This window comes from Sturnira hondurensis, unplaced genomic scaffold (assembly GCF_014824575.4).
Source record: "Sturnira hondurensis isolate 20B ecotype Veracruz unplaced genomic scaffold, ASM1482457v3 Scaffold0004474, whole genome shotgun sequence".
NCBI lineage: Eukaryota > Metazoa > Chordata > Mammalia > Chiroptera > Phyllostomidae > Sturnira > Sturnira hondurensis.
In genome coordinates this window covers 2,162,597-2,187,088 of record NW_028077105.1, presented here as the reverse complement: position 1 = coordinate 2,187,088, position 24,492 = coordinate 2,162,597, and the positions used below count along the sequence as shown (strand labels likewise).

The window sequence follows — 24,492 nt, the reverse complement described above, 5'->3', positions numbered from 1 at the left end:
CTAACATATTATCTACGACAATGTTTGTAATAATAGTTTTTATTTTATTTTATTTATTTTTTTTTGCAGCACTGGACAGAAACATGTTTTAAAACCGTGGCTTCATGGGATGTAAACAGTGAGCAGCATGCCCGGAGGCTGGCACTTGGCCGGTTTTCCCTCTGCAGTACCAAGAGAACTTACGAAGTCTGAACACATGCCCCCACCCCCAGCACCCGGACGGACACCCTGACACTACCTCTCTGGCTGCCCTCCCACACCTCGGGGTTCTGATGGCTCCTGCTCAGCTCCTCTCCAGGCATTTGCTCCTCTGCCCATCATTTGAGGGAGAGAGTTGCCCACCTTCCTTCCTGGCATCCTGCTCTTCCCATTCCATGCACTGCCTCCCAGCAACCTTTGCCTAATTCTAGGCATCAACAATCTTAATACTTAAGGGTGTTCAAATCCCCATTTTTACCACAGAGCTCTATTCTGAGTTCCTGCCTGTAGGTAACACACCCCATGGTTCTCTCATTATCACTTCAACCTGAACGTCTTTAAAACTGAGCTCATAAAATCCCGGATTCCGAACCCTTCTCTCCGTCACTTTAACTTGGAGGACGGGTCACCATCCTCCCATTTTCCCATACAAGACATTTGGAAGACATTCCATATGCTACTGAATCTTACTGCTTCTACTCCCTAAATATCTCTTGCTCTATTACCCTCAATTCCTTTCCACCCCCACTGGCTTAACTCATTTATTGGTTACAGCAGACTCTTCCTACGGTTGTCTCAGCAGGCAGTCCATCTCTCTGCAGTTTATTTTCCTCAATATTGCTACATTTGCATTTGTAAAGAAAAATCATCATGCTTCAAATCCTTTCTTAGTTCACAATCACAGTTCTCAAAACAAGGTAAAATGAGATTTCCAATGAGATTTCTGCTCCCCCCTCCCTTTCCTCCACCCCATGGCCTCCATCAGTGAAGTCTTGAAGTGGCTGAAACACGGGGCACTCTCCCAAGGTCTGAGGCCTCCCCTGGTCACCCGGGTCGCCTCCCAAGTTCAGCCTAAGGGTTCTTCACTGGACGTTTTCCTTGTCCACCCTCTCCCACCCCAGTGGGAATCAAATGGCCCTTTGCTGCTTATACCCCAGTGCGCCCCCTTCCTCCCCCCCACCCAAGAAAACAATTGAGCACAAGAAAGGAAAGGAAAGGAAGGGAAGAGGATTTTATAAAGGGGTTTTGGATTCAAGATATTTTGAGTCCAGCTCTTGTTGGTTCCGGGCTAAGTTTCTTCGTCTGTGTAATGGGAATATTAACCTCTACACGCACGCACACACACACACACACACTGAGAGAGAGAGAGAGAGAGAGACTGACTGTTGCTTACGTGTTGAGCACAGCCAGTCTAATCACTGGGAGTGGTACCTAGAGTGGCCCAGAGGAGCTGATCATTAAATAGGGAAAGCATAGAGCAGGGGGTGCAGGGACCTCAGCGACCGGGACAGAGCCGCTCCCCTCGCCCCAACCCTGTGGGGCCTGGCTCAAGGGGTGGAGCGGGCAGGACAGCGGAGAGGCCCCTCCCAGCTGACTGCTCTCGGTGATCAGAGGCTTCTTAGGGCCGAGCCCCGCCAACGACCGGCAGCAGGCCGACTCGGGACATCCGCCTCCACCTTTCCGCGAAGCCTTCCTGTCCCAGGGGCCGTTCTCGGCGACCCGTCTGGCGAGGGCCATTCCAGCCTCGAGCCCGGAGCCCACCAACGCCACCGCCGCGCGCGGAGCGCACCTGACCCGGGCGAGGGGGCGGGGCGGGGCGACGGGACTGACGTGGCCCGCGGCGTGGAGCGGGCGTGATTCACCAGCCGCCGCACCGGGGCCGGATGCTGGCGAGCTCAGCGGCCGCCTAGGCGCTCAGAGCCAGGGAGCAGCGGCAGCGGCTCCCCCTCTCCGGCCTCGCGGGCTTTCATCGCTGTCAGCTGCCAGGCCCTGCGAAGGTCAAGATGGAAGAGATCCTGAGGAAGCTGCAGAAGGAAGCGTCCGGGAGCAAGTACAAAGCCATCAAAGAGAGCTGCACCTGGGCCCTGGGTAAGCGCACCGAGCGGAGCGCGGGGCGCTGGGCACCTGCTGGCGGGTCGCGCGTCCCTGCTCGCCGCTGCCGCAGGAGGGCCGCGCGGGCTTAGGCTGAAACGGCCCTGCGCGTTGGGCGCTTGCTGAGCATCGGTTATGCATGCATTTCGCGCAATTGCGTGAGTTGCCTCCTTGAACTGATGTGCGTAACGAGAATCTTGGTTCAGGTGTTGACATCCGTCCAAACATCCCTATGGTTCGTTTATCTTCTCCCAAACCTTAACGGGGAACCTCTGTCCTCCACGCCGGGTGGGTCTCTTCTCCAGATCCCCAGCACAGTGGACCTTGGTCACCCGTCTCTGAGGGAGACAGGACCGCAAGCCGGTTCGAATCCAGGGGTCCAACTCTGAATCGCCCGTGGGGAAGACGGAAGTTGGACCAACAACCCCGATCCTGACACATGGTCGACTGTAACCAGGAAGGACTAGGTGTTTCATTTGATTTTCCTGATAAAGGCCAGTTTGTTAAGTATGAGCTTTCATGTTTATTGTACATGAAAAAGTAACATATGGGTGGGGTTGGATAACCTTTGCAATTCTGTTGTGGTGTGGCCTTCAGACAGGTGGGATGGAGCTGTTGCAGGCATTGAAGTAAGTTCCAGGCAGCAAATGTGTGTTTCCTGACAGACTCAGGCTGCAGAACTCCACCTCTGAGAAAGAGGGAAGGATATAGGCAATCGAGGTTGTCTGGATGGGAGTGCAAAGAGATCAGGGACATACCCTGGGCGACAGTGAACCTTTGGAAAAGGAAAGGCCAAGGAGAAACCGTGGCAGCTCTGTGGGCCTCTGGCTTTGCCCAAGTCTGCATGTGTTTCCTCATTTGCCACTCCATTAAAACATGAAATTGAAATCCCTTCTCTCTCAACCAAAAAATAATCAGTGCTTGTCACATTACACTGAAAAGAGAGAGAAGTGCCAGGTTTCCACTAAATGCAAAGTTCTTACGGTGCTTTAGATGACTCTGTTAATATTTAGGTCTGAATTCACATATGTTTGGGGCTGTGTGAACAGATAATCATAATAACGTCATTTTTTTTACATCTGCACATTTTCACATTATTTTCTAGAATATTATCTAGGAAGTTGATCTTGAAGGCAGAACCAAAACCCAACCATTTGTTTACTATTGAGGAAAAATGGATCAGATAAATCCATGAGCAGCGAGGCTCTTAAAGCCACAGTGCTGGTTTTGCGTTGCCATTGTCACTCAGCTGAGTGATTCAGGGCTAGATTCCTAAATGCATCTATTGAACGGTCACAGATGGCTGGGTAACATAATAAGCAGGACCCAGTGCACTCCAAACACGCCGTTCCTTGTACTCATGATTATTTTGCTATAATTTAAGCAGATTTTGATAAAAGGGAGAAGAGTAGTGCTTTTTATGTTTGAACTTGGGTGCTCAGCGTCCTGTTAGGTTAAACTGCAGTCTTGCTGAGTTTAGGTCCTCGAAGCTACCCAGGAAGGCCAGAGCTGAGGCACGTAGCTTGTCTGAGTCTAGAGCCTGGAGCCCAGCCTGACTATAAGAATAGAAAGGTTTTATTTCTCTGGTTAGCAAGATAAGATGTGCGGGCAGGAAAGGGTTAAATAACAGTGCAGGGCATTCATTGTGTAGGCTGCAATGAGTCAACCAGGAAAACAGATCAAAGAAGTGGGGGCGACTGAGGTCGTGGGGGTTGGGGGGAGGGGGATGAAGGCTGTGAGCTGGTGGGACTTTGGAAGTAGATTTGACTGTAAGAATGGATAAGCCCTGGGTTCCTTCTTTTTCTTCCTTATTTATTTAGCATACATTTTTTTTATTAAGACCTCCCCTGGCCTGAGTGGTGATAGGTGAGGATAAATAAAATCCTCCCTGTGGAGGTTTATTAGAAGGCTGTAGCAGAGGGAGGATGCAGCACGAACAAAGGCATGGGGATGTGGTTTTCTGATCTGTCCTACTCCAGTCCGTGTTCCACTGTTCCTGCTCTTTTTAAAATAAATTTTATTTTGATTTATTTATTCTTTAGAGAGAGGGGAAGTGAGGGAGAAACATAGGGAGAGAAACATTGATGTGAGAGAAAAACATGGATCAAGGGACAGAAAAACATGCTGGTAGCAACCCCACCCCAGCCCAGAACCCACAGACCCACAATCTAGGCATGTAGGGGGACTGGGAATCGAACTGCCGACCTTTCGCTCTGCAGGAGGATGCCCAACCAACTGAGTCACAATAGTCAGGACCATCTTCTTCTTTTTGTTGTTTAACTATAAAATACTTTAACTCTTCTGCCCCATAATTTCTTTATAGATTAAAGCATAATTTTTTTAGAACTCTCTTTGAATCTAGCCCCAGCCTTCTTTTTTATTGTTCCCCCACCAAGGGTTCAACAGTCTCCAGAAAGCTGCAGTACTTGCTTGAACACACGTTGCTCTGCACACTCCTCTGTCTTTGCCCATGCTAGGCCTTCCGCCAGGAATTCCCTTACAGTCTCCTAAGACCCAGCTCACTTAGCAAGCATTCATTCCCCAACTCCTCAGTTGAAGCAGTTGGTCCTCTGGGTTCAGAGCCTGCCCTCATGACTTCTCTAAAGCACTTACTACTTTGGATTACAGTCAGTTGTGTGCACAGCCACCCTTCCAGGGGCAGGATAATTGATAAATACATTGGATTCAAGAAACAAACAAACAAACAAAGAAAAACCCTCATTCAAACTGACATAAGCAGCACAGAATTTATTCACTCTATTAAGTAAATATCTCTTGAAGGCTGTGGGTTGAGTTTGGTTTGGGAATTAGACACTGGTTCAAGGACCTTGCTCTGCTCTTTTTGAGGTATCTCACGTGCTCTGTGTGAGCCTGAAAAGCTTTGGGCTTGTTGGATCATCTCATGGAAAAGGGGCATCGGCACACTTGGACCATCTCAGGAAAGAGGGATCACCTCCCACGTAGACCATCTTGAGGGAAAGGGGTCATCACCCACTGGGACCCTTATAAGGGAGAGGGGTCATCCTGACATTTAGACTGTCACAGGAGAAAGGGGTCATCTCTTCACCTGGGCCATCATAGAGAAAGGGACCGTCTCTCACTCAGCCCATCATGGGATCATCTGAAGACAATAGAACTCCTCCAGTCACTCCTGCTCAGTCCTTGTTTCACTTGTTCTTTCTTGGCATCGCTGGGCTGTGTGTGTGGCCTTGAATCAGTCCTCTCACTGAGGAATGGGATGAGCTACCTGGCTTAGACCTGGGTTCCAAGGCGCAGTGAGGTCCCAGGGTCAGGGAAGGATGGTATCCTCAAAACAAAAGTAGGGTGCTGCTTTAGAAGATGGGTTGTGGATGCTGGTCATCGAAATGACAGATGGCAATGGTGTGGACGCAGCTTCTTGAGCAGCGTCCCAGCGTGTTGCTTGTGCTTCTTTGTGCTTTCCACACCTACAGCATGAGAGGTTGATGTTCAATGAATAAATCAACACGTTAATGACTTGAGGTTTAAGTGATATTCGTCTTTTTCTGTTTATAAAACTTATGGGTGTTCATTTTAGAATACTGAACAATATTTGAACAGTATAAAGAAAAAATTGAAATCACCTGTAATCTCACAACCCACAAGAACACCACACTTTGGAGTGTTTCCCTAATGCAGAGTATGGTATCATATATGCTGGGTTGCCATTTGTATCTTAACCATTTTAACTTTAGTACGTTTATGTCATTAATACTTCTCTGAGAATTGGTATTTTAAATAGTGGCATAATAACTGGCAAGGAATATATATATATATATCTCCTCTATTTGGTGCTATCTGGTTTGTTAGATTTTTTTTCTTGTCAGTGAGGAAATGGTGTGACTAGGGAATAGAAAAGAATAGAGGAGGGGTCAGCTTGTGGAGAGCCTGAAAGACTAGCACTCTCTTTGAAGAACTGGAAATTCTGGAAGCTTGTGAGCTGGGAAAGGTAGGGTGAAATAGAATGACACAACATTAGAACTAAAAGGGACCGTGCCTTCATTTTAGACATTTTTAAAACTTACATCAGGGACTCATATAGAGACTGGGGAAATGGAGGCAAGGGAAAAGTTAAGATGCTGGAACACCAAGTAGCAAAAGGATAGTCCCTCTACCCACCAGCCTTCCTCTGTCTTCCCACCCACTTTTCCTTCCACCCACAGTTTCTGTTACCTTTACAGCCGAATTTCTAAGTGTGTCCACAATGAATGCATCCGCACCCTTTACTCACTCTCCCACTCACTCCGATCTTTCTCTTCCATCCTTCCACCGACTCTCAGCGATGAATACAGAGACCTCAATCTAGCAGACCGTCCCCACACTCATCTTAGAGGTCTTTCCGGCCATACTGAGCATACCGGGCACCCGCTTTGCCTTGGCTTCTGTGACCATGCCCAGCCAGTATTACCAAACATCTTGAGCTGCTCTGTCTCCTTTGCCAGCTCCAGCTTCTTTCCCCTGACGAAGTGTTTGAGTTTCTCAGGAGTTAGCCCTGAGCCCTCTTCCCTTACTAGCCCTACCGGAGCTGAACATGTCCGTAACCACAGCATCAGTTTGGTTTCTGAGAATGTGATGCCCAGGTTTCTGGGCACCAGCCCACACCGGTGCTCTGACCTCCAGACCCAGTGCAGCTACCTACTCAGCATCTCTACTTGAATGGGATGGGCTCACTCCGGCTGCTCTGTGACTCCCCTTTCTCTCTTCTTTTAGCTCCTCTAGCGGTTGTAGAGTTGGGCACTGGGCGCGGTTGCGTATTCTGAACACAGTATAAACCATTTTCTCTGATGAGGAAAATCATGACAGTTTGGTTGTTCATGTCCGAACCTCCCTGTGGGGAGTAGCGTCAAGTTATCCTGGACCCTGGCCCTGCCGTGCTTACTGCTGGGCCGAGCTCACCCAGGTGGCCTTGAGCTGTCCCCAGCCCCCCAAGGCTTAGTCAGGGCCTCATTTTTTTGTTATCCTGTCTCATCTTAAAGACTAACCACAGTCTGCTCACCACCTCCCTTGGCCTGTGGCCACAGCGCTGATCTGACCCGTTCCATCTTTCTCTTTTGGGGATTGTTTTGCTTACACCAATGGTTTTTTTTGTTGTTTTTGTTTTTGTCCCCTTGGCAAAACAGTCCCTGGTCCTAGCATTGTGGTTTGGCTGTGCTTGCTCCCAAGCCCCAGGGCACATTTCGGGGTCCGTTGCTCTCTGAGCAGGGTTGGGAGGAACAAAGCTCCTCCCCCAGGGAAGATGGTTCACACTGACAGGAAGTGTTACCTCTCAGCAGTGGAGAGAGAGGAGTCAGCGCTGTTTGAGCTGAAAAACGGAGACAGACTGGAACTATTGAAATAGAAGAGTTTTTTTGTTTTTTTCTTGGAAGAGAATAGTGACCTTTTTGTTATTATCTCCACAATTGGAGGCCGCAGTAGTGTGAGTAACCCACAACAACAGCAAGGTATTGAACATCCAAATCGAGTTCATGAGATTTGGGATGAGCCCGCCATAATCTAATGATGGTGTGGTTAAAAAGTTTCATCCACCATGTCATAAATGTGTGCAAGAATAATGAAATGTTATGGAAAATGCTTTGTGGAGTTGAAATCCCTCACATGTGAAATATTTAAGGGTATTGAAACCGTAGTTTCAAGGAAACAACTTTTCTTTCTCTATTTTTATTGCAAGGATGTAGTACTTTAGTCAGTTGTAGCTAGATCAATTTGAAATTCTGGTTTAGGTTAGGAATTTAACTATTCATTCTGTGTCTCTTTAGGGAAATGTGTCCTAATTTTTAACCTTCCCCAGAGAAGTCTCTGGGACTATCTGGGGAGAAGTATTTTTAAGTATGAATGATTTACAGCCAAAGAATTGAGAATTGACTACTTTATAATTATAGAAATTTCTGGGGGAGAAAGAAACTAACAGCAAAATTATGTACAATGGAGTTTCCAACTTTGTGCATATTTGTTTTTAACTTTGTCATTTTCCTTTTGCAGAAACCCTGGGTGGTGTGGATACCATTGTCAAGATCCCTCCCCACTTGCTGAGGTAAGGAGATCGGAGAAATTGCTCACCATCTTTAACTGAAAGCCCAGATAACCTCGCTGGTTCATAGTGTGCTACTTGCTGATCAATGGGTTTTTCACATACATGAACAGATATTTTGTGAGGCTGGCATGACAGGAACCTGGCTGCATTCATTTCCACCTGTCTGTGGAGGAAGAGAAGTCTGAGAGCCAAAGGAACCTGCAGTGGAAGTCAGGGATGAAAGGGTAATGGTCAGGGAGAGAAATGACTGTAACCTAAGTGAGGATGTGGATTAGGATATGGTGCCCCCTATGGGGGGAAATGCAGCTCTACAACGGGTGGGATGGATTCACTCTCTCACTGGCTAGCTCTGTGGCTGGACACCGCCTGACAAACTCTGCAGCCACATGCAGCAGCCCTGAGACAGTGAACCTATTTCCCTTCCTTCCTCACTGCCCTAATTTTTAAAAATTTCTCCTCACCCCGAGAAATACATGACTTCTGTGGAAAATTTGGAAAGAACAAAAAAGGTACATGGAATAAGAAGCATAAGTGGTAGGTAAGAAATAGATAGACCAGACGAGGTTAAGAATGGTATGGGAAATGTAGAAGTCAAAGAACTTATATGTACAACCCATGGACATGAACTAAGGTGGGGAAGGAATGCTGGAGGGAGGGGGAGTGCAGGACAGAGGGGGATAAAGAGGAAGAAAAAAATGGGACAACTGTAATAGCATAGTCAGTAAAATATACTTTAAAAAACAAATAAGAAAACAGTCCATATTTTAAAAATAATATATTATTTATTTACTTTTAGAGAGAGGGGAAGGAAAGGAGAAAGAGTGGGAGAGAAACATCAGTGTCTGGTTGCCTCTCATGTGTCCCCTACTGGGGACCTGGCCTGCAAGCCAGGCATGTGCCCTGACTGGGAATCGAACCGGCGACCCTTTGCTTCACAGGCTCGTGCTCAATCCACTGAGCTACACCAGCCAGGGAAAACAGTCCATATTTACACCACCTAAGGATAACCACTGAAAATAGTTTAATACATTTTTTAACAGGCTTTTTTTTCACACACACATACACACATATCTTTATACATTAACATAAAATTTTGTTTACAACTTTGTTTCCACTGTGTGTGTTTTTTTAGTCAACATCATATGGAGAATATTTTCTAATGTTTATATCTGTACTTCAAATTAAAATATTGCGTATTCTTCCATTATATGGCTGCTGTAACATAATTTATGTAGTAGTTTTCTTATTATTAGACATTTGGATTATTCCCAGATTTTCTTTGAGATTATTAAAAATATTCAATTTGCAGTCTTTTGTTGGGTCTAATTTCTATATTGTCAGGACATGGTAATTTATTAGGCATTTTGTCTATTTTTAAGTAGATCGAACAAGAATTAAGTTTCTGTCCTTTTAAAAAATGTACTACTTCTTGTGTAGATCTGAGCTCTGCTTCAGGCTGATGTATTGAGGGAATTCATGTGTTAGTCAGACTAAGTGCACTTTTCCGTGCACCAGGCTTCCAAATAGACCGCCCGTGTGGCAGTGGCATCCTTGCCTGGAGAAGGGCAGTGACACCTGGGGTGGGGCAGTGGCCCCTGTACTCTGGAGTCTGTGAAGATTCTCCAAGAGACACAAAGTGTGGAAGGCGGACACATAGACACATAGTTTGGGGGGGCAATTCCGGGTCCCCAACTTCTGTAGGTACCAAATGGATTTGGCCACGTCTTCTTTTCCATCTCACTGCTTACAGTCACCTTTCCCTGCTTGACAAAGGAGAGGCACAGCTGTCACCCATCGCTTCCTGAACCCACAGTGTGTTGTCCTGTGGTGCAAGACTCTCTTCCCACCGACAAAGGCCTGTGAAAATATTGGTATCTCTGTTTGTAAAGGGGTGGATATGATGACCCAGGCACACATCTCTTTGTAGGTTAGATTTTACTTCCCATCTCTCAACAAAATTGAAGGAGGACTTAATCTGGTTGTAAGATGATACATAAAATTTTTTGATAAGTTTCCATTTAGTTCTTATTTATATAAACAAGGTATCTTACTGCTTATTTGTATGAAGGCGGAAAAAAAAGGTATGGAATTGATGATAAACCCTACCTTATAGCAATAAGGAATACTCACCCATAGGTATATGAACTAATCGAGGAGAGCTAGCTCTATCCATTTCTTTAGAAATGCATTGGCAATTAAATTGTATTTTCTGTATTAACTACATTAACATTCTTGTAAGTCATTATTAATGCTGTTTGGACCTGTTGTGTGCATTAGTAATGATAGCTCCAACCAGAAGAAAAGTGAACACTTAGACTCACGGCCACTGGAAATTTTTAAAAAATCACTTTATACCCATTTTTGTTATAGAGAAATATAATGGGAAGATTAATGGAAGCCTATCAAGCATTAAAACATAATATCAAGAGAAAATTCTTTGGGGAAGTGGAATGAAAATACGAGTTCAAGGAAAAAGAGAACAATGCAGCCTTCTTTACTGGGAAAGGAGAGGTTGTTTGTGTGGTTTTTTATGGATGAAGGTGGTTTTAAAATGGGTGTGGTATTTAGATTTCATTACACGTACTTAAATGAGTGAAATGTTTTAATTAACATTTTTAATAATTTCAATATGCCAGAATTATAGCCTTTGCAATTAATTAAAATTATAATTAAAAATTTAAATGTTAATTTAAAATGTGTGAAAACCAGAATTCTAAAATTTTCTTGGAGGCTACAAAAGCAAAAACGTTTGAAGACGTTGCTCTAGCATGTTTTCCAGACCAGGGGCTGGTGGAACCCACAGCAGGGCTCCTGGTCCCGGTTGGGAAGGGTCCTCGGGAGACAACTGGCCTTCTTGAATTCTTGGTGCATGTGGCCAGATGAGATGGATAAAATACAGTGTTAATGGGCCTAAGGACATGTGTTCGGTCCCCTGTTTAGACATTTATCTTTATTTTTATCCATGGTTTTGAGTGTATTCAGGAGCCAGCTAGCTATCTTTTTTTTTTTAAATCTCACCCAAGGAATTTTATTATTGATTTTTTGAGAGAGAGAGAGAAGCATCATTGGTTGCCTCTGGTAGGCACCCCGAGTAGAGATCAAACCCTCAACCTTGGTATGTGCCCTGACCAGAATCAAGCCCGAAACCTTCTGGTGTACGGTGTACGGGCGGATGCTCCAACCAGCTGAGCCACCTGGCTAGGGCACCAGCTAGCAATCTTATAATACAACCCATAGGGGAGAGTCACAAAATTGGGGGGAAGGATGCAGATGAAGAACTGTGCATGACTATATAGAGGTGTCTTTACTTACCTTCACCATTAGTAGAGATATAATTCAGAGTTTTTATTCTACAACAAAGAGCTGGCAGTGTCATCCTTGTCTACAGAGGTATTCCGGCTGTGCAGTGAGGCCCACCAAGCATCTTTATACAGAGAATGGAACCGTATGAATGAGATGGCAGATGGGAGCCTTGCGCTCAGACACTTTGTATTCTGAGGGAGGAGAATGAAGACACATGCAGCTGGAAGACACTGTTATAAGGTTGCAGGTGTAAACCTATTGTAGAATTTTACCCATATATGGAAGTTTCAGTTTGACCATGACTTGAAATAGTTGGGAGCCTTTTAAAACCTCATTTAGGGTATGGGAATAAGTCATATTTAGAATAAAAAAGTTATTGCATCAATAATGGTCTAATTTACTATTTTACTTTATTATCAGGGAAGTGATATAATGAGGAAATATACTGTAATGGGCTTTTCTCCCTTTTGTAAATCCACCATTTACCTTTGATTCATCTTCCCAGTACTTAAATTTTTTTTTAAATTGGATTAGAATAAAAGAGTAAGGGGGAGGAAGACACACAGAGAGAGAGATTATATGTGCCCTGACCAGGGATTGAACCTGCAACCTTGGAGTATTGGGATGACACTCCAACCAACTGAGCTACCCAGACAGGTCTTCCTGGTACTTTTAAACCCAGAGAGGACTTACTCTGTCCAGTCATTATGTTTTTTTAAATTAAATTTATTGGACAATGTTATGTTTAATATGCCAGCTTTTTGTTTGAGATCTACTCAAAAAAACCTAGTCACTGTAAATATTTGTCCAGCAGACAAATATAGAGAAAGAATTTGGATATGTTAATTATTTAAAATTTTCTTCAGTTATATTTAGTATATGAGAAATAAACCAGATTCATAAACTATTTCTTGTAGTCTCCTGATTTTATATTTAGATTATTTCCGTTTCTGGTACATAATCCTCTAGATGTGATTATTTACAGATTTTTTGTTACTATCGTTGGAGGTTTTGGAAAGGGCTATAGGAAATAATTCAAATCACAGATTCATTGGCTGTGCTGTTTTCCCTGTTTTTTTCTTTTGCCATTAACTACTTTTCATGTTAAGTTAACATTCTGATAAATAATTAGTGATATTATTTTGATCAGTTGTGTTCATTAGGAGTGATAGCTCGAATCAGAAGAAAATTGAAAGCTGAGAGACCTATGGTTGTAGTATCTTCTTTTTTTCCTCTCTTAACATCAATTGCTCTGAGGACTTTTGTACAAACCAAAGTCTAGATGTCACAGGAATGATTTTAGTGACTCTGGTAATGGACTCAGTCATGCATAGGACATTGTAAGGGACAAACTCATGATAAAACATTTAGACGGAATTGAAGAGAGATCAAGCATTGCTGATTTCTGCCCCAGGTTTATTCACTGAGTCAGTGGCCACCCTCCTTGTTGGTACAGTGAGCTGTTTGAGCAACAGGTATGTAAATTCATGCAGAGTGCCCGTAAGGTTAAGTGGCAAGGCTGGAGGAAGGGCCCAGCGAACCAGTCCTGTGGAATTTGTTAGTAGATAGTTATGTGAAAATCTTTCCACCTTCGTGCCCTTAGCCTTGCTTTAGATTTTGGGACTGAGTTTCAAGAGTCTTTATCTTCCTCCAGGAGGAGTTTATACCTTCAATGTATGCTCAAAGCCTTTGCTCCTTTGTTATCTTTGTCTTTAACTTTAGATGTTCTTGGGGTTGAATAAAGCCTGTGAAAGAGCAGGCCATTGCCGTGTTCCTGCACTCAAGAGCATACTTGTTAAGAGTCCTCTTCCTTCTGCATGCTAAAGCTTAGACCAAAGCAACAGGTCTGGAGGTGTTGGGTTAGCAAGCCAATGCTCCCCTGTATGAGAGGCTCCAAAATAGCAGGGCATTTTCTGAGCTGCTCTCTCCATCAAGATCGTCTACGGTGTGTCTCATAGCATGCAACCTTTCTCACTTCCTCATCCTCCTTATCCTTGAAGACTGAGCTGCTGTTGAGGGAACTGACCCTTCTCTCCTTTGTGGCCTCACTAGACTCTTCTCTTTACATAATTCTGTCCTAGCAACCATGTCCGGTTGGCAGCCATTACAGGCTCTGTTCTTTGGCCTTATCCTCAAGGAGCTCTTGCACATCAATTACTCATTTTTGCACCTCTCATTCCAGTGCCTTATAAATGTCTGTAGGATGAAACTGCTTCTCCAAATTCTGCATCGCACATGCCAGGGAACCTGTGTCCTCATCTAGGTTCTTGGAAAGCATAGTATTAAGATTCCATTCTAGTCTGGGATGATCCATACTAGAATGGAATCTCAACTTTCACAAAGAACTTCTAATATCTCATTGATTGAAAGGGTAAGTCTCAGAAAGTAGACCCAGAAGTCCAGCACTATTGACCTCAATTAGTATGGTCTTAAATCCCCTCCTCTATACTCAACCAAAACCCAGAGGGGTGAATGTGTATTAGATCAGGGGTGGAGAGTTGGTGGCAGTGGCTGGGACCCTGATGTTCTGTGCCAAAGGACATTGAAGAGTCCTTGGCTTACCTGGAAGCGGCATGCTGCCTGCCCTACCCCACTCCTCAACATGACTTTGACTTGGAGTACTGTATTTCTGTCTTAAAGAATTAAAGAAACTCCACCCCCATCCTCCGTCAATCTGGGATTTCCCCTTTCTCCTAGGCGGGTTCCTTACTTATAACAGAACTGGTCTAGATGAGGTGAAACTGTCCAGGGAATCCTTGAGCGATCTCGTTAAAGGTGGCCATTGGCAAGGAATCTCTTTTTGGCATTTCTGAGAACCCTTTGGGAACAATCCCGGCTGTTCCCTGGCCATGGCTCCGCTGCCATTTTGCTTACCTTCAGCGTGATTCTTCACAGCCAGCCTCAGCCTGGTTACTTTATGTCTACCAGTTGTTACAGTTCCCAGAGAGACTCCAACAGCCCTTCCCATTTTTCTCCGTGTGTGTCCCCCAGCCGCTTCTTGTTCCCACCCGGCTGAGCCTCTGCTCTGCCCTCTGCTTCATTTTACCCGCCTGGTCTAGAGGCTTCTTTCAGCCCAGATGCTGATGCGCTCCTTCTCCTTTTGATTTGGGGACCTACTGATCTTTCCTGCAGGGCTGGAGCACGTTCATCAGCATTTATTCTCGGAGAGAACCATCTATGGGCGCTTCCCATTTTATTTGGTATGGTTTTAATTTCATTGCCTTTCTGCTGCTGTTTACATGTTTCAATGCTTTCGTTCTGTGCTTTGAACTTTGGAGGAACTTCTACAGGATGTCCATTTTTTTGTTTGGTTTTTAAATGAAAAAATATACTTACATCAGTTGGGAAGGTTTATGTGTGATTTAAAATGGATGATTTTAAATGAAGGCATTTAAATACCTCTGGATGAAGGCAGCAAATACCTCAATAGGGGTTTGGGGCAGGCAGCTTTGATCTCATCATTATTGTTTCTGCCTTTTTTGTGTCACGGAGAGTTGGGCTCCCCTTGGCGTCCCATACTGTCTAGGGGAGGAAGCACAGAAATGTCCAGGGAGAATGTCTTCAGCTTGTGCTAACTGAATGGAGAATATGAGCACAAAGACTGGTACATGCTCCTAGGGAGGGTTCTGCGTGATTCCAGGTGAACTGCAAAGGCCTGTGTTTCTCCCAGATGTAAACTCATCTTGATGACTTCTCTCTTGCTGGTTTCTGCCTTTCTTCTCTTCCACAGCTGACTTTTTCTTTGCAGAGGCACACAAATGTAACGTTCACTCTGTTGCTCTTCTCCTGGTTCTACACCAGAAAAGAGAAAGAAAGAAAGGAAGACTAGCAGGTTTCAGACACTTTGATTCGTCTAAGCATGGCTCATTTTCAGTGTTAAGGGAATTTCTTTTTTTATCCCAGCAACCTTGCTGGGGATCCAGGGGACCATTTAAGTGACAAAGGGTTTGTCTAGAGTCACCTGAACTGTTCTAGCTTCTGGAGATCATGCTTAGCCTAAACAGGTGAGCAGAATTGTCATTTTCATGTTCACCACAAAAACCAGTCTGCAAGGAGAGCACGGAGCAGCCTTCAGCATCAGGGGTGCTGAGACCGTGTTAGAAATCAGGGTGCCCTGAAGATCCAGTTTACCTTCTTCCTTTCTCTACTGCTGTGGTGACAAAGAGTATTCCTGTCACCTGGTAACATAATACAAGGGACAATACTCTTTCCTACCTTACAAACAGCTGCTTCTGTGTGTTATCTGCCAGGCTTTAAGCCAGTCTTAATGGTTTTCATGTTCTATTCCTTCGATAAGAAAGGCCTACAATTGTTCTCAATTATAAAGCTTCTTCTTGTTAATAGCCCCTGACCTAAAAGCAAACTTAAATGATGCAGTCAGTCAAAGAAGTGCATAACCCACCCAGGCTAGAAGGTGGGAGCCTGGGCTTGAGTTATGTTTTGTGAGCTTGAGTAATGTGAGCAAGATACTAGTGTTCAAAACGCCAGCCATTGGCCACTCACTGTTCTTCCTTTGTGACAAGCAGTTGATGTCTTTACTTTACAGCCCTTGGCCCTAAGGGAAGTGCTAGAGGGAGACATACTCCACTTTGAAAAAGCATAACAATCCAGTTACAAAGTTCCCTTCTTAGGCCTCTTGGTTCCTTTTGAATGGAATGAAGGTAGCATCTTGGATGTGCAGGTTGTTCTGCACATGGTTTTCATAATTCAGCTATACCTCACAGGCAATATAGGTGTGAATTTCCCGCTTTTATTTCAAACTATGCCCCAAACATATCATTTATTATTATTATTATTTATTGTTCAATGATGGTTGTCCCCATTTTCCCCTCACTACTCTCCCCTGCTCTACCCACCCCACCTTCCACTTTCAATCCTACATTCCCTCTTGTCTTTGTCCATGGGTCCTTCATACATGGTCCTTGACTTGACCCTTCCCCTTCTTTCCCTCGTTATCTCCCTCCCCCTGACTCCTGTGGTCACTCTCAGTTTGCTCTTTATTTCCGTGTTTCTGATTCTGTTTTGATCACTTGTTTGTTTTGTGGATTAAATTCCACTTATAAGTGAAACCATATGGTATTTATCTTTCACCACCTGGCTTACTTCACTCTCCATAATGCTCTCCATGCTGTCCCTAAAGGTAAGAGTTCCTTCTTTCTTTTTGCGGTGTAGTATTCCATTGCGTAAATATACCACAGTTTTTTTTCCCACTTATTTACTGATGGGCGCTTAGGCTTTTTCCACGGGCCCTCTGTATGTGCTCTTTGGAGAAGTGTCTGTTCAGGTCCTTTGCCCATTTTTTCATTAGATTGTTTGTCTTCCTGGTGTGGAGTCATGTGAGTTCTTTATATATTTTGGAATCAAGTCCCTGTCTGAGGTATCATTTGCAAATATATTTTCCCATACAGTTGGTTCTCTTTTCATTTTGCTAATGTTTTCTTTGGCTATGTAGAAGTTTTTTAAATTTGATGTAGTCCCATTTGTTTATTCTTTCCTTTATATCCCTTACATTAAGAGACAGATCAGTGAAAATATCACTTCATGGACTATCTGAAATTTTCCTGCCTATGTTCTCCTCTAGGACTTCTATGGTGTCGTGACTTGTATTTAAGTCTTTTATCCATCTTGAGTTTATTTTCATGTATGGTATAAGTTGGTGTTCGAGTTTCATTTTGTTGCATGTAGCTGTCCAAATCTCCTAACATCATTTGTTGAAGAGGCTATTTTTCACTCTATTTTATGCATTTTCTCCCTTTGTTGAATATTAATTGACCATAGAGACATGGGTTTATTTCTGGGCTCTCTATTCTGTTCCATTGATCTATGTGTCTGTTCTTATGCCAACACCAGACTGTTTTGATTACGGCAGCCTTGTAATGTAGTTTGATACCAGGTATTGTTATCCCTTCTACTTTGTTCTTCTTTCTCCTAATTGCTGAGGCTCTTCAGGATCGTTTATGTTTCCATATACATTTTTGAAATGTTTATTCTATATCTGTGAAATATGTCACTGGTGTTTTAATAGGGATTGTGTTGAATCTATAAATTGCTTTGGGTAGTATGGACATTTTGATGAGGTTAATATTTCTAGTCCATGAACAAAGTATATCAGGAGTGTCAAACCCATTTTCACTGGGGGCCACAGCAGCCTCGTGGTTGCCTTCAAAGGGCTGAATGTAATGTTAGGACTGTATAAATGTAACTACTCCTGAACTAGGGGCAAGGAACTCAGCAGTGCTACTGGGTAGAAACAGGGTGCTGGGCTGGATAAAACAAGATGGAGGGCCGAGTTTGGCCCATGGAACTTGTGTCCCCTTGTGTTTGCCACCTGTGCAGTATATGCTTCCATTTATTTGTGTCTTCCTTAATTTCCTTCTTCAGTGTTGTGTGGTTGTCTGCAGTACAGATATTTTACCTCCTTGGTTAGGTTTATTCCTAGGTACTTTATTTTTCTTGTTGCTATAGAAAATGGGATAATTTTTTTCTAATTTCTGTTTCTAATATTTCATTGTTGGTGTACAGAAATGCCTTTGATGTTTGAATATTGACTTTGTATACTGCTCTTTTGCTAAATTCACTTATTAGGTCAAGTAGTTTTATGGTGGAGTCTGTAAGATTTTTTATGTATACTATCATGTCATCCTCAGACAGTGACAGTTTTACTTCCTCCTCTCCAACTTGGATGCCTTTCATTTCTTTTTCTTGTCTGATTACTGTGGCTAGGATTTCCAATACTGTGTTGAGTAAAAGTGGTGAGAGCAGACATCCTTGTCTTGTTCCTGATCTTAGTGGGAAAGCTTTCAGTTTTTGCCCATTAAATATGATGTTGACTGTAGGTTTCTCGTATATGGCCTTTTTATGTTGAGGTATGCTCCCTCTACTCCCACTTTCTTGAGTGTTTTTATCATGAATGAGTGCTGTGCCTTATCAAATTCTTTTTCCACATCTATTGATATGATAATGTGATTTTTGTCTTTTGTTTATGTGATGTATTACATTTATTGATTTGCAAGTATTGTATCATCCTTGCATCGCTGGGATGAATCCTACTTGATCATGTTGTATGATCTTTTTGTTGTATTGCTAGATGTGGTTTTCCAATATTTTATTGAGCATCGGTGTTGATTAGTGATATAGTCTTTAGTTTTCTTTCTTTGTTGTGTCTTAATTTGGTTTGGGGATTAGGATGAAACTGGCTTCATAAAAAGAGTTTAGGAGTCTTCCCTGTTCGTGAATTTTTCAGAATAATTTGAGAAGGATAGGAATTATCTCTTCCATAAATGCTTTTATAGAATTCTCCTGTGAAACTAATTGGTCCAGGGCTTTTGTGCACTGGGAGTTTTTTTTATTATGGCTTCGATTTTGTCAGCTGTTATTGGTCTGTTCAGCCTCTTGCTTCTTCTTGATTCAGTTTTGGGAGATTATATTTTTCCAGAAATTTGTCCATTTCAACCAGGTTTTCAAATTTCTTGGCCTATAGTTGTTCATAGTAATTTCTTACAATCCTGTGTATTTCTGTGGTATCAGTTGTAATTTCTCCTCTTCCATTTCTGATTTTGTTTATTTGGATCCTCTGTTTTTTTATGAGTCTGGTTAAAGACTTGTCAATTTTGTTTATATTTTCAAAGAACCAGCTCCTGGATTTATTGTTCCTTGAGATACTGCTTATATTGAGGAGCTACACAAATGGATTCCGAGAGGGATAGGGACCTAAGATCATGGATGCAGGGATGCACGTGGCTTACTGAGGTGCTGGTATCTATCTTTTTCACTCTCTGGACTTCGGCATAGTGCAGACAGGCATCATACTTAGTTGCTTTGGATACTTTCGTTTATTAAATATTCTATATTTTATTGTATTTTTTAAAATATTTTATTTATTTATCTTTAGAGGAGAAGGGAAGGTGAGAGGAAGGAAACATCAATGTATGGTTGCTTCTGGTGCATCCCCTGCAGGGAACTGACTCCTGCCAGAAACTGGCCTGCAACCCAAGCATGTGCCCTGACTGGGAATCGAACCGCAATTGTCTGGTTCGCAGGCCCGCGCTCAATCCACTGAGCTACACCAGCCAGGTTATTTTATTGTATTTTTATTTCACTGCCTATTTATGTGTACTTGAACTGTTTATAAATTGGCAGCATTGTGTAACTATACAGTACCTGGTGTATCTTTTTCAAATTAAGGTAAACAAATTTAACACGAGAGATNTTCACTTATTAGGTCAAGTAGTTTTATGGTGGAGTCTGTAAGATTTTTTATGTATACTATCATGTCATCCTCAGACAGTGACAGTTTTACTTCCTCCTCTCCAACTTGGATGCCTTTCATTTCTTTTTCTTGTCTGATTACTGTGGCTAGGATTTCCAATACTGTGTTGAGTAAAAGTGGTGAGAGCAGACATCCTCGTCTTGTTCCTGATCTTAGTGGGAAAGCTTTCAGTTTTTGCCCATTAAGTATGATGTTGACTGTAGGTTTCTCGTATATGGCCTTTTTATGTTGAGGTATGCTCCCTCTACTCCCACTTTCTTGAGTGTTTTTATCATGAATGAGTGCTGTACCTTATCAAATTCTTTTTCCACATCTATTGATATGATCATGTGATTTTTGTCTTTTGTTTATGTGATGTATTACATCTATTGATTTGCAAGTATTGTATCATCCTTGCATCCCTGGGATGAATCCCACTTGATCATGTTGTATGATCTTTTTGTTGTATTGCTGGATGTGGTTTTCCAATATTTTATTGAGCATCGGTGTTCATTAGTGATATAGTCTTTAGTTTTCTTTCTTTGTTGTGTCTTAATTTGGTTTGGGGATTAGGATGAAACTGGCTTCATAAAAAGAGTTTAGGAGTCTTCCCTGTTCGTGAATTTTTCAGAATAATTTGAGAAGGATAGGAATTATCTCTTCCATAAATGCTTTTATAGAATTCTCCTGTGAAACTAATTGGTCCAGGGCTTTTGTGCACTGGGAGTTTTTTTTATTATGGCTTCGATTTTGTCAGCTGTTATTGGTCTGTTCAGCCTCTTGCTTCTTCTTGATTCAGTTTTGGGAGATTATATTTTTCCAGAAATTTGTCCATTTCAACCAGGTTTTCAAATTTCTTGGCATATAGTTATTCATAGTAATTTCTTACAATCCTGTGTATTTCTGTGGTATCAGTTGTAATTTCTCCTCTTCCATCTCTGATTTTGTTTATTTGGATCCTCTGTTTTTTTATGAGTCTGTTTAAAGACTTGTCAATTTTGTTTATATTTTCAAAGAACCAGCTCCTGGATTTATTGTTCCTTGAGATACTGCTTATATTGAGGAGCTACACAAATGGATTCTGAGAGGGATAGGGACCTAAGATCATCGATGCAGGGATGCACGTGGCTTACTGAGGTGCTGGTATCTATCTTTTTCACTCTCTGGACTTTGGCATAGTGTAGACAGGCGTCATACTTAGTTGCTTTGGATACTTTTGTTTATTAAATATTCTATATTTTATTGTATTTTTATTTCACTGCCTATTTATGTGTACTTGAACTGTTTATAAATCGGCAGCATTGTGTAACTATACAGTACCTGGTGTATCTTTTTCAAATTAAGGTAAAAAAATTTAACACGAGAGATCTCCCCTTACTCATTCTGTAGTCCAGAAGTACTCTGTTAGTATGCTGCTTCTTGGCATGCCTAATAGCCTGATCATTCACATTTTCCCAACTAAATTTGGGCAGAATATAATGTACCCCCTTTTAAACCTGTACTATGTGCCAGGGGCTCCCTTAGGTGCTATGCATGCTGGTCTCAGTCCAACAGTACTTCGGTGAGGCTAGGGAAGTACTGGGGCTTGGAGAGACCCCTCAAACCAATCCCAGGTAGAAGCAAAACTGTTGGACCCCAATAAGAAGGACCCCAAAGTTCACCTTCTTAACCCATTACAGAGTATTACCTTTCCCAATATGAAGTTAACACAGAAGTTTATTTTTTCCTATTTGCAACCTATGTGAAAACTTGAGGTATACAGAGCTAAATCTCATGCAGTAAATTATTTGATGAAGCACCATTATTAAAAAGAATTATTAAGAAATCTGCTATATTTAGCCACTGCTCATTCATGAATGCAACTTACTAATATAGGAATATGGATAGGATCACTTTGTATTGGAATAACTTTAAATGCAATTGTTAAGGAGCTGGAGCTTGTAAAATGGAGGTATGCGTGCTACATTGAGATTTAGGGGAGAGGCATGAATTAGTAGAGCTGTCAAGATTAGTGTATGTGCATGACTTTGCCAAGAGATGGCCTAAATTGACTTTTCCTGTCTGTAAGGAATAAGAAGACCTTAAGATAAAAGAGACATGAGTCTAAAATTGGTGTGAATACCCAGTGGGGAAGCCAGAACAATTGTGTAATTAAATAACTAACTCACTCCATCCTCTCCAAGCTTCTGAGCGAGGGAAAAGACCAAGTAGCAGTTAAGATGGTTTCTTTAGGGAGGGTTAAGGTGAGCAAACCTGGAGAATTGCCAAGAGAAGATTTCGTGTAGGGCTTATTTTTAGGCGTAAACCAAAGCAATGCATTTAGAATAGATTATATTCTGAATAGGAGCAAACTTGGTCTAATTTTGAATTTAAGTAAGTCCAGAGAGAACTGTTATAGTTCAAAGATTATTTCTCCCCCCTGAAACTGTAATTTCACCATCCCTGGAATAAAGAATTTTATTTTGTAAACCCTGTTTTGTTTCTCTGTATTTACCAGCTGGGAGAAAAACCCCTCAAAGACAAGAGGGGTTTTGTATGCTTATTTCAGGGACTGCTGGTGGAGAAGAAAGCAGGAAACTGTGTTCACTGTGCCTGGGTTGTGGGGGAAAGGGGACAGGGAGGGGCTGGACACAGAGGGCTCCAAGGATTGAGCTGTGGGAAGGCTGTTGAATAACCCCACAGAATTTTAAGTCCAACACTGAAATAAACCTGGATGTGGAAAACAAAATCAGTAACATGACTTTTGCTGAAATGGAGGAAGGAAGCACTCATGTGTTTCAGAGATAGTAAAAATATAGATGTAATTTAAACTCACTAGGATATTTGATTATGAAAGAACACGACTGTTAGTTTAAGGTGTGTGCCAGGCATGCAGTATGGTGGATGCCTTTATAAATATTTACTCGTGATGATTGCCTTAAATGTCGACATCTTAAATGTTTAGTCTTGTATGCTGACATCTCTATTGCAGATATACCTCTGGAGTGGGGTCTGAGCTGTCATGGGGAAGGCAGTGGCAGGTGGGGACAGGTGTCCTGGGTTTGGAGTAGAAGCCAAGCAAGCACATTCCACATGCTGGGAACACAGTGGGGAATGAGACACAAACTCTCCCTCCAAGAGCCTGCCCCTTGCTGGGGGGAAGTAAACATAACAGAAATACACTAAGTCCTGGTTCTCCCTGTATGGCCATTGGGACCCTGAGCTACTCATTTTGCTGGTCAGCTTCTATAAATGGGGACGAACACTGATGAGGTGCCTCCCTGCCTTCAATAGACCAGTAAGTGCAGAGGAGATAGCTCTCGGGAGGCCAGAGGGGCAACCCGGGTCTCCCCTGCAGGCCTCAGCATGCCTGCAGGCCACCTCCTGTCCAGAAGAGCCTGTTTTACCTCTTCCGTCAGCTTTATTGAGATGGAATTGACGTGCAACATTTTGTAACTTTAAGGTGTACAATGTGGTGGTTTAAGTATATGTTGTGAAATGATTACCACAATAAGGTTAATAAACATGTTCATCAGCTCACAGTTGCCATTTCACGTGTAGTGAGAATTTTCAAGATTGACTCTCTTAGCAACTTTCAGGTGCACGGTGCAGCATTACTAACTAGAATCACAATGCTGTAACATTAGATTGCCAGAACTTATTCAGGTTGTAACCGAAGCTTGTACATTTTGACCTCCTTCACCCACCTCCTGCCCTCCCACGCCTCTCATCTATGACAAACCAGCCATCTACTCTGTTTCTATGAGCTCGGTTTTTAAAAAATTCCACCTATAAGTTGGATCATCTGGTATTTGTTTTTCTCTGACTTCCTCACTTAGCATAATATCCTTAAGCCTCATCCATGTTGTCATAAATGGCAGGGTCTCCCTCTTTTTATAGTGGAATAAGAGTTCGTTGTGTGTGTGCATATATATCAATGTGGTATTGTGGTTTGTAATAAGGAATACATATATTTGGTCTTTGTCTCTGTTCTGGCACAGAGCCCCTTAAACTGTTGGAATTTGCAAAGGGGAAGAGAGAGATGAAGACGTGTTGTGTTAATGAGTGACATCTGGAAAGCCTATTGGGTCAGTGGAGCCAATCATGTAATAGAGAGCTGGGGCTTTCAATCCCACCCCGAAGCTTGGGAGTTCTTGGTCAGTGATTTAATCAGCCACACCTGTGTAATGGGGCCTCCCTAAACACCCAAAGGCCAGAGTTCGCAGAGTTCCTGGGTTGGTGAACGTGCGCGCCGCTGGGACAGTGCGTGTCTGCAGAGGGCATGGAATCTTCGGGCCGCTTCCCGCCTGTGTTGCACTGTGCGTCTCTTCTGTCTGGCTGTTCCTGGCTTTTCTTGTTTTATAATAACCAGGTAATCTAGTAAGGAAAACATTTCTCTGAGTTCTGTGAGCTGCTATAGCAAATTACCCTAAGGGTGGGGGGGGAGTTCATTGGAACCTACAATCTAGCTGGTAGGTCAGAAACAGCCGATAACCTGGGCTTGGGCGTCTAGTCTGAAGCGGTGGTGGGGTCAGTTTTCTGGAATCTGATGCTATGTCCAGGTAGGGTGTGTTTGAGTGGATTATAGGACAACTGAGCTGCTGTTGGTGAATTGCTTGGTGGTGGTGGGGAACCCATCCCCCACGTTGGAACTTGCTGCTCAACCCCTTCAATCACTCGTCTTCTCTATTTATTGGCCACATTAATGCAGTTCTCAGACATTTTGGTCTCAAGTTCTTTTATACTTTTAAAAATGACTGAGGACCCCAAAGAGCTTTTAAAAAATTTTAGATTATAGTTACCATATTGGACATTAAAATAGAAATTTAAAAATATTTGTCTG

General features: G+C 42.9%; 1 protein-coding gene across 3 annotated transcripts in view; it reads left to right on the top strand.

The window, feature by feature from the left end:
- Window positions 1-1,430: 1,430 nt before the first annotated feature.
- ARFGEF3 (ARFGEF family member 3) overlaps window positions 1,431-24,492 on the top strand; it is a 174,567-nt gene continuing 151,505 nt past the window's right edge. For all 3 annotated transcript variants that reach the window (XM_037045661.1, XM_037045659.1, XM_037045658.1), the window contains exons 1-2: window positions 1,431-2,067; window positions 8,068-8,119. In XM_037045661.1, the coding sequence (XP_036901556.1) occupies window positions 1,983-2,067; window positions 8,068-8,119 (137 nt within the window). In that variant the 5' untranslated portion in view covers window positions 1,431-1,982. The remainder of the gene's footprint in view (window positions 2,068-8,067; window positions 8,120-24,492) is intronic.